The following is an 8,767-nucleotide window of genomic DNA, read 5'->3' on the forward strand; positions in this document are numbered from 1 at the left end:
GTAACCATATTTTAGGAAGTAAATATTTATCGTTTATTAACATATATAAAACTACCTATAGTTGTCATTAAAAAAGAAGAAGAGACATATTTGTCTGTGTATATAATCTATGCATATTTTGAGAATATTTTTGGGTGCATTCCACTAAGCACTCACGACAATCACGTTCACGACCACGATCTTTCCGTTCCACTTAGCCTAGAGCGTTATAATCGTAAACCCAAGTGGAATTGATTATGAAGCGTTTTAAGCATTGAAATAAATATTAAGGAACGGCAAAACAGAAAAAATAAAGGGAAAGCTTTGAGAGGTTACATTATAATTTGTAAGTTATTGAATTTTTTAGTGGAGTCCTCAACTGTTTTATATTAAAGTGAAATAATAAGAACTCTTGCGACGATAGTGAAATATTTGGTGGTACGTCACAAGTTTTGAAAATTCTGCTAATTCTTTCAATGCACACTTCGACCTACTTCTTGAAAAGGGTCGTCGTGAACGTTAGTCTAGACGCCATGATTGACGTTCTAACCGCGACCACAACGATCGTAGTTGCTATATTGAATGTCCAAAAGAGTATTTCAGGCACCGTTAACGCTTAGTGGAATACACCCGTAAAATGACATAGTAAAGAGAAATTCTGTCTGTAGTGCAGTAACAGGATTCAAATACCAGAACTACATACTTTTTTGTGCCTCTACGTTGCTCGTTATCTGGTACATACCTACATACCTGGGTATGCTCTGTGTATTTAGGTATGGAAAACGTAGACAATTTGAGTACCTTAAGTAAAATCTGGTAAAAATGTTTACATACTCCACTGGATGAACGGGTGGCTGACATTGTCCAAATAGTGACAGATGGTGCATACAGCAAGTATTTATATTTAATGTCAGTTTACTTTTCAAATTTTATTATTGTGTTTTTACTACGGGGTACAACGATGATGTCTGTGTGACTGAGAAAATAAAACAAAAGTTTTCTGATATTATATTACATGCAGTTTTTTAATTTTCTAATCATTTTTAAAGTGCTAACATGAATTCAGAGAAAAAAATCTCATTTGGCTTCAACAAATTGTCTAAGAAACCACCAGCAATTAATAAACCTCAAGAAAAAACGGTTGACTATATAGTCTGTCTAGAAGAGCAATCTATAAAATTGAAGCAGTAAGTTTTTTTCAGTATCTTTATTTTTATGAAATGTGTATCATTCCTGTAGATTTTCTCAATTTACTTCATTATAGTGAACCAAAGGAAATCACAAAAACACCTTTGGTTATACCCTTGAAGGATAATCAAAAGGACCTTTTGGACAGAGTAAGAGATATAAAAGGAAAGCAAATAAATGTGTCGAAAGCTGTAAATGAGGAAGTGGAAGATACAAGGCCTGATTCAGAATTAACAATAGAAGAATTGGCCACAAGAGAAGTAATAAGAGGTTAGTATTAAGTTATTGTATTGTTTTGATACTTTTCTGAATGATTGCTGTTCTAGATGCCAAATTGAAATTACAACAGACTGATTCAAAACATAAAACATTTGTTGTTCCTATGAAAAATGAAAATGAACTTCCATTAGATGGTGAAAGAGAATCAACATTAACTGATTATGAAAATGTACCTGTCAATGACTTTGGTCTAGCAATGTTGCGTGGAATGGGCTGGAAAGAAGGAATTGGTATTGGAAAAAATCCTTTAAAGTATGTTAACACCTTTCTTAAACTAGTATTGATTTACCCCAAAACTTGTAAGCTCGAGTTAATTCAAGCACACTAAACAGGCCAAACTGTGACACTCAGATAATTTGAGCGAGCGCCTTTGTATTTTATGCTGTTATAAGTTTTCACACTTGAATACACTCTACAATTGAAAATAACAACGCGAAAACAAAAAAAAATCGTTTCATTGATATTTACCATTCACATGGAATTGTAAGCTATAACACTTATATCATATAGCATCAAAGTTCTACACCAAAAGAGAAGTTGAATCAGGAAACCTTTGAGGATGTGGATTGGATATTTCTGGTTTAAAAAAGTTCTAAATTGTGTTTTTTTACATAAAAAATGATATTTTTTGAATTTTTTTCCGATATATATTTGTTACCCATAACCACATTTCATTTTAGAGCTGCAGTAATGCAAGCACCAGAACTGAGACCCAAAGGTTTAGGTTTGGGTGCTAACCCAGCTAGTTCAGATCAGCATCAACCTGTCTGTGATAAAGAAGGTAAAGTTTTGATTCTAAAAAGAGGGAGCTATGCAAAAGTAGTGGCTGGAAGTAAAAAGGGAACTTATTGTGAGGTAAATATACAACTTCTATTGTTTTTGTTCCTTTTACATGGATGGTTCAAATATAAACAAGAATCTTGCTATAAAAATGTTTATTATTAAGTTACAGCGCTTAAATTTTTGACAATTTTTCTAGATAGTCTCCGTCACCCTCTACACTTTTTCCACCTAAATGGAAGCTTTTAAATGCCTTTTTCATAAAAATTTCTTGCTTTGTGGTATAACCATACATGGACGAAGGTTTCTACCTCTGGATTGCTTTCGCTTTTTATTTTCTTCTATCTTCTTCCCAGACTGAAATATGGGAAATTTTGAGAATCAAAATGATTTTCGAAATTTCTTTTGACTCTGGGAAATCGATAGACCTCTGAAGTTTTTTTTTAATCAATTAGTATACTTTGAACTTCTTGTAAAAAAATCAACCTTTTTGCTTATAACTTATTCTTTGGTGAAAAATTGCCTCCGCCGACTGGGCTAATTGGGAAGTTTCAAATAGTTGTGTTTCGACCCTGATATTTGACAGAATATTTCATTCACTTCTTTACAACAGCACATTTAGAGACAAATTAAAGACTGCAACCCTCATTGTATTCATCAACAGTTGAAGATATTGAGTTATACAGGGCAATATACTAAATATTTTTATTTGTTTATCATTTAATTGGAATAGATTATTTTTTTAGGTTCAAGGTTTAGATGATGAAGCAGGACGAGTGATAGTTAAAACTTCTCTTAAAAGTGAGATTTTGACTTTCAATGAATTTATGCTGGTACCAGTTACAAAAGAAGAATATTCCAAGAATTCCAAAGTGATAAGTAAGGCTACAAAATATATCAATGTATTATTAAATATGAATGTCAGTGTTTACCAGCCTCTTTAATTTAAATGTTCTTTTCTGTTTTCTCTAGTAGTTCAAAATTGTTTGTACCTTTAAATATGTTATTGATTCATTTATTTTTAGATAGTGCAAAATTTGAGGAATATAAGGAAACTGAAAAAGTAAAAATTGAAGCACAAATAAAATCAGAGAAAAATGACGGATACTTTCAGAAATATGAAGAAAGCAATAAGGTTAGTAGGAAAGAACCAAACAGAGAAAGAAATAATGATAAGTCTCAAGTAAAAACAGAGAGGTATTATTCAAGTGATGAAGTATATTCAGACGATTCCAAAAGTAGAAATAAATTGGAAAGCAAATCTAAGAAATATAATAACTCCTCAGATTCTGATAGCGATGATAGAAGATCCAAAAGAATCCATAAAAGAAAAGACAAGAGGAGGCATAGGGATAAGAGTCGGTCTCCTAACAGGACAAAACATAAAAGTGGTAGAAAATCATCAAAAAATAAACAAAGACATAGGTCATCTTCAGAATCTGACTATGAAAGAAAAAAATCTAAATCAAGAAATAGAAATAGTAGTGATAGTGATAGTGATGACGATCGATACAAAAGAAAAAATAAGAGATAACTTTCAGCTGTTGCACAACTAATTCTCATTATATATACTTAAATAAATAAATTTTAAAATATTTCAACTAGTTTTAATTCTAATCAAATATTCTTTATCAACTTCATATTTTTGTAACATAGGTCAAATTTGTTGTATTGACTAGTAGATCATTGGAATAAAAAAGCACTTTTTTATTTCTTCTACTTTATTCAAAGCTTTCGTATATTGTATAAAATATAAAATCATTGAACAAAATTGAAAATTAATCTACATTCGGATGCTCCCCTTCAATATACTGCCCTTCCCTGCAACACACCTTGCCATACGTCTTCATTGAAGTAGTGCTTCTAGTCTTCTTTGGTGAATGTCTTTCGGAGCCCTGCCGTTTCCATCAACTCAAATCTGGTCCCTTTCAAAGCAGATTTTATCTTCAGAAACAAAAAAAAGTTCCATGGTGCCAAACTGGAGTACAGTGAGTATTCGAGCACTGGAGTGTGCTTACTGGCCAAATACTGCTTCATAGATAGCGCATTATGTTTTTTACGAATTCGTTCTCGCAGTGTTGCAAAAACTGACAAATAGTAAGTCTGGTTGACAGTCTGGCCCGCTGAAACCCATTCAGTCATCACGATATCGTTAATGTCGAAAAAAACGATAAACATTGCCTTGAATTTTGATTTGCTCTCTTGGCCCTCACTAAAGCGCTTACACCACTAAAAAACACACGCACGAGATAAAGAATTGTCCCCATAAGCCTCTTGCAACAATTTATAGCACTCAGCCAGAGTTTTTTTTCAATTTAACGAGAAGTTTGATATTGATACGTTCGTTTCAAACTGCTACTGCACAAATACTCGCTATTCGTTTCTCACCCCACCGGTCTAGGGCGCCCTTTAGGCGCGCAGTCTCGTTATTTATTACTCAGACCTTGTATTATCACCTGTCTCTCTACAACTTAAAGGTGCTTGTGGATAATTAATTGCATAGCAAATGACAACATTTATTAGCAAACCTTTCTAAGAATTTGTAATAGTAACCAATATATAGATAGATAAAAGGATGAAAATAGTGTTATGAAACATAAAAAATAGAGTACAGAAAATTCATATTATAATAATTGGAAATAAATAATATACCTAATAATAATTTGTGATTCAATAGTTCAAAATATAATAACTGTTAGATTTTATGAATCTTTCATCACTTTTCTTCCCATGGATAAGGGAGTAAAACCACTTTTACTTGGAGGTGGTGTTAATTTGCTTGTAATATACACAAATGGTTCATATAAGCTTGTCCGTTTCAAAGACGATGCAGCAAAATGTTTTATTTTTTCTCTCATACACCATTGATTGGCTTTACTTATTATCAATTCCATTTCTTCAGTCATTTCTTCTTTAAAATTATTACCAATAACAATAATTGTGACCTAAAAAAGTGGAAATTTTGTTTTGATTGATCATAAAAAACTTATTGTTCTAGAATAACTGTTCAATTGACAAAGAAGGATTTATTATTGCCATATATGTTCAATTTTTTCTCACTTAAATTGATTTTCATTGGCCCATATTTTCTTTTTAACAAGAAACACTATGTAAATAATATATTTAACATTACAAAAGTCTTTTATGCAAGTAACAAAGCTTACCTCCTTCTTATCTTTATTTTTATCAATATCTTTCTTTATTGACATCAAAACATCCAGTGATATACTCTTACTTGTATCATAGACTAAGATATATCCATCTGCCATTATTAAATAATGCCTAGGTAATTGCTGATTAGTTGTACCATTTGCTGTGGAAATTTGTGAAAACTCTATGCCAGCAGTATCATAAAATCTTATTTTTTCTCTCGTACCTTTATCAGATTCTATGTTAGCAACATAAATGTCTTCTATTGTCGGATGTAAATCCTAAAATAATACATAAATAATATAAAATATAAACGATTGTAAAAGATTATTTATTACCATTCTTGTATTAGCATGTCCATATATAACTTGTTCTATAATTGAAGTTTTACCTACTCCTTTCATACCACAAACAACTACTTTCGAAATTTTTACCATTGTTGTTAATATTTTGTTTTGAAAGAGAACTGATGAAACATGTCTTAGTTCTTCTTCTGTTCTAAATCACAAATGTTGACAAACCTCAATACTTTCATCACTAATCGCTTTTCAATTTACTAAACTTTTTCTGCATAAAAACCATGAGCTCGACGATCTTGAACTTGGCACACAAGAATCAGTTGAAGCAAAATCATATATGTAAAACTTCTATATGGACAGTTTCTGTAAGTGGAAGCTGCTTCAACTAAGGAAGATAGAATGACAACGATTTCTCTATCCCCCGAGGCTCCAGCTCGTTTCTGCGCATTCTCAAGCATGCCCAGTGTAGATAAAGTGTCTCGAACGAGAGAGAAAATAAATATTGTCTACACCGTAACGTATGGACGTTTTTTCCCATACCAACTGTTCATATAGGAGTATTACATATATAGGCAAAATTCGGTAGTTTTATGTGTCAATTGTCAAATTTGAAAACATGTCACAAATTATTTGTTCATTTGTTGCCGTTCCTTAAATACAAGATACTTAATTAACTGGATAACTATACATTTTACTATATATACCTTGGTAAGCCTTTAACACTCTTCTTCATCAAGTAATAATGTATATTTCCAATTAGTCTCTGAATCCAATAATATAAGAAAATCTTGTTCTAAGTAAACAAAAATGTAAATCTAAATGAATTCGAAATAAATGCCAACATAACGTCAATCCTACAGTTTTTGTTTTAAGCACAATTTTGAAGCTCATGGAACCCAAAGATTTATCTGCATATATGTAATTCTCCTATATGGACAGTTCTTATGGGAAAAAACGTCTCTACGTTGCGGAACGGACAGTATTCATTTTATCTATCGTTCGAGACACTTTATCTATACTGCGCATGTTTCATGCGCGAAAAGATGCGCAGAACTAACTGAAGCGCTCGGAGGAGAGAGAGAGAGAGAGAAAACGATACATTATTTGTTTCACTTAGTCGGAACAACTTCCACTTTTAGAAACTGTCCATATAGGAGTATTGCATTTATGTTTATCAGGTGTTTGAGGGGCAAGAGGAAAACGCAACTGTGTTCGACACTTAGATCTTAAAAACGTCCATTTGGAATATGGGTTTGAAGCATTGCGTACATATGTGCTCGATTGGGTGCTCAAATTTTGTAATTGAAAAGCGACATCTGCTGCCAATAATAGCATATTATTGAATATTTTTTTCTTTATTACGTGTCCAACACAACTTTTTCATACATCTTTGTCAAACTCCGATAGAATTTGACGTATGCTTTCAATCACTACCGCACCGTAGATAAACGATTATATTTTTGTAGTTTTGCTTTTAATGTACTTCAAACCATTTCTATAGGATTAGACACACAATGATATGACCGACACTCTCAACTCTCTTACAGACCCATTATGATTCTAAACCTGGCTGAACGCAATAAACGTTTTGTTTAAGTGGTACAGTAAATCGACACAATTCTTCTTACTGGGTTTGGGAAAACCCCCACGGGATTCGATCAAAACACACCCAGCGCCATCAGAAACAATTATTTTTGGGTAAGAATAGTCAGGGGAAAATGTATTGGTCCTTATTTCTTTCATGGAAATTTAACAGCTGAGCGATATTTGGAATATCTTTATATGGCAGTGCTTCTAATTGCCTCATTTCCAAATCCAAATATAAGGAAAAACTTTATCTAGTTATCTACAAATGATTGGATCATATCGGGAACTGCCAATTTTTCTTGAGCTTCTCTGGTGTTAATATAATAGAACAATAAATTTTTTGTATTTATATTACCTAAGCTAACCTAACAAGAACTAAATAATTATTAATCATTTTGTTTTACTTTTTTTTGAGACGTTATAAAAGTTAAATGTAAAGTTGTTATTATAACAATTACTAAATTGTAGTGGATTTTGTAAATCATATTGACTTCTTCAGTCTTATTAAATTTGGCCTTTTGCCTTTCGGCACCCAGCTAGATTTATATTGTATTCGCCTATTTCCTCTATAGTTCGAGACGATATATAACATAAGAAAAAGAAGCATTTCAATACATATATGTTTTATTTTTTAGTACAAGTGTGAAATAAGCTACTTTCTTAGGTAAAAATGAGTGTGTAATCTATAATTTTTATAAGTGGTCGAACCATGGATAACTTTGTTCGATAGATAATTTTTTCATTAAAAAAAGAACGTCGCTCCAGGAAGCATAATTCATTCAGTTGGCTGGCTAGCCTATCGACGCCTCAGCAATGAAAGCTACACTCAAGAGTGGGTCAATCACAAACAAAGATTTGTTTCTGATAGCGGGGTAAATACCCAAAAAATTGAGGCCAGCTGGAGACCTCTGAGAGCATTCTTCCGCGATAGGCATGTACCTTCAGAAGATTGGGAGACATAATCATAGAATATACATGGCGACGAGAATATTGCAAACCTAAACTAAAAATAGACCCATTCATTTCACTAATAGAAGAAATCAAAAAAGACTTTCAAAACTAAAAAGTTATGGATTCAAGTCCAATTAAAATATTTGATTGAGGAAATTTTTTTTTGTTTTCCTTTATTTCAGTCTCTTACATAACCTAACCTAACCTTACAAAAATTACTAAAATTTCATACTTTTTCCACAGAAACTCATCTGCGCACGATAAATCAATTTCTCGTAATGTATCGTAATGTATAGAGTTTCATGATGATCGTTGTGGGGTGGCTTATCATAATAGTGCCCAAGGGGGTCCTAAAAGCCAATGTTCGACGGCTCCCCATGTATATAAATCCATCATCGTTCATTTTTTATATAAAAAATCCAAATTTCATTCTTTTGGACAACTCTGGCTATAAATTGCAATCTAAATCCACGTACATTGTACAATCGTTAAGTAATTAGTGTGGTACCAAGAAAATATGCAATATGATGTAGGGAACAAAATTATATCTTTAT

The 8,767-nt window shown here is 32.3% G+C and overlaps 2 protein-coding genes across 2 annotated transcripts; one reads left to right on the forward strand and one right to left on the reverse strand.

Moving 5' to 3' along the window:
• Nucleotides 1-138: 138 nt before the first annotated feature.
• On the forward strand, nucleotides 139-3,822 carry LOC130447259 (G-patch domain and KOW motifs-containing protein homolog 1). The gene is made up of 7 exons (XM_056783973.1): nucleotides 139-325; nucleotides 1,029-1,166; nucleotides 1,244-1,437; nucleotides 1,494-1,698; nucleotides 2,127-2,301; nucleotides 2,973-3,105; nucleotides 3,252-3,822. Exons 2-7 carry the CDS (start codon nucleotides 1,036-1,038, stop codon nucleotides 3,758-3,760), a joined length of 1,347 nt encoding a protein of 448 aa, XP_056639951.1. The 5' UTR covers nucleotides 139-325; nucleotides 1,029-1,035; the 3' UTR covers nucleotides 3,761-3,822.
• Nucleotides 3,823-3,929: 107 nt separating this feature from the next.
• LOC130447265 (NF-kappa-B inhibitor-interacting Ras-like protein) lies at nucleotides 3,930-5,996 on the reverse strand. Its single transcript, XM_056783987.1, has 3 exons — nucleotides 5,715-5,996; nucleotides 5,391-5,657; nucleotides 3,930-5,171 (listed from the first exon to the last, which is right to left on the reverse strand). The coding sequence occupies exons 1-3, from the start codon at nucleotides 5,811-5,813 to the stop codon at nucleotides 4,929-4,931; spliced, it is 609 nt and encodes a 202-aa protein (XP_056639965.1). The 5' UTR covers nucleotides 5,814-5,996; the 3' UTR covers nucleotides 3,930-4,928.
• Nucleotides 5,997-8,767: the final 2,771 nt, after the last annotated feature.

The sequence above is a fragment of the Diorhabda sublineata genome, chromosome 1 (genome assembly GCF_026230105.1).
Source record: "Diorhabda sublineata isolate icDioSubl1.1 chromosome 1, icDioSubl1.1, whole genome shotgun sequence".
In the NCBI taxonomy this organism is placed as follows: Eukaryota; Metazoa; Arthropoda; class Insecta; order Coleoptera; family Chrysomelidae; genus Diorhabda; species Diorhabda sublineata.

Excerpts from the sequence above, each read along its gene's own strand:
- LOC130447259 (XM_056783973.1), top strand. The coding sequence starts at position 1,036 with ATGAATTCAGAGAAAAAAATCTCATTTGGCTTCAACAAATTGTCTAAG. Across the intron at positions 1,167-1,243 it reads CAATCTATAAAATTGAAGCA|TGAACCAAAGGAAATCACAA; the intron begins GTAAGTTTTTTT and ends ACTTCATTATAG. Across the intron at positions 2,302-2,972 it reads AAAAGGGAACTTATTGTGAG|GTTCAAGGTTTAGATGATGA; the intron begins GTAAATATACAA and ends TTATTTTTTTAG.
- LOC130447265 (XM_056783987.1), bottom strand. The coding sequence starts at position 5,813 with ATGGTAAAAATTTCGAAAGTAGTTGTTTGTGGTATGAAAGGAGTAGGT. Across the intron at positions 5,658-5,714 it reads GACATGCTAATACAAGAATG|GATTTACATCCGACAATAGA; the intron begins GTAATAAATAAT and ends GTATTATTTTAG. Across the intron at positions 5,172-5,390 it reads AAAATAAAGATAAGAAGGAG|GTCACAATTATTGTTATTGG; the intron begins GTAAGCTTTGTT and ends CCACTTTTTTAG.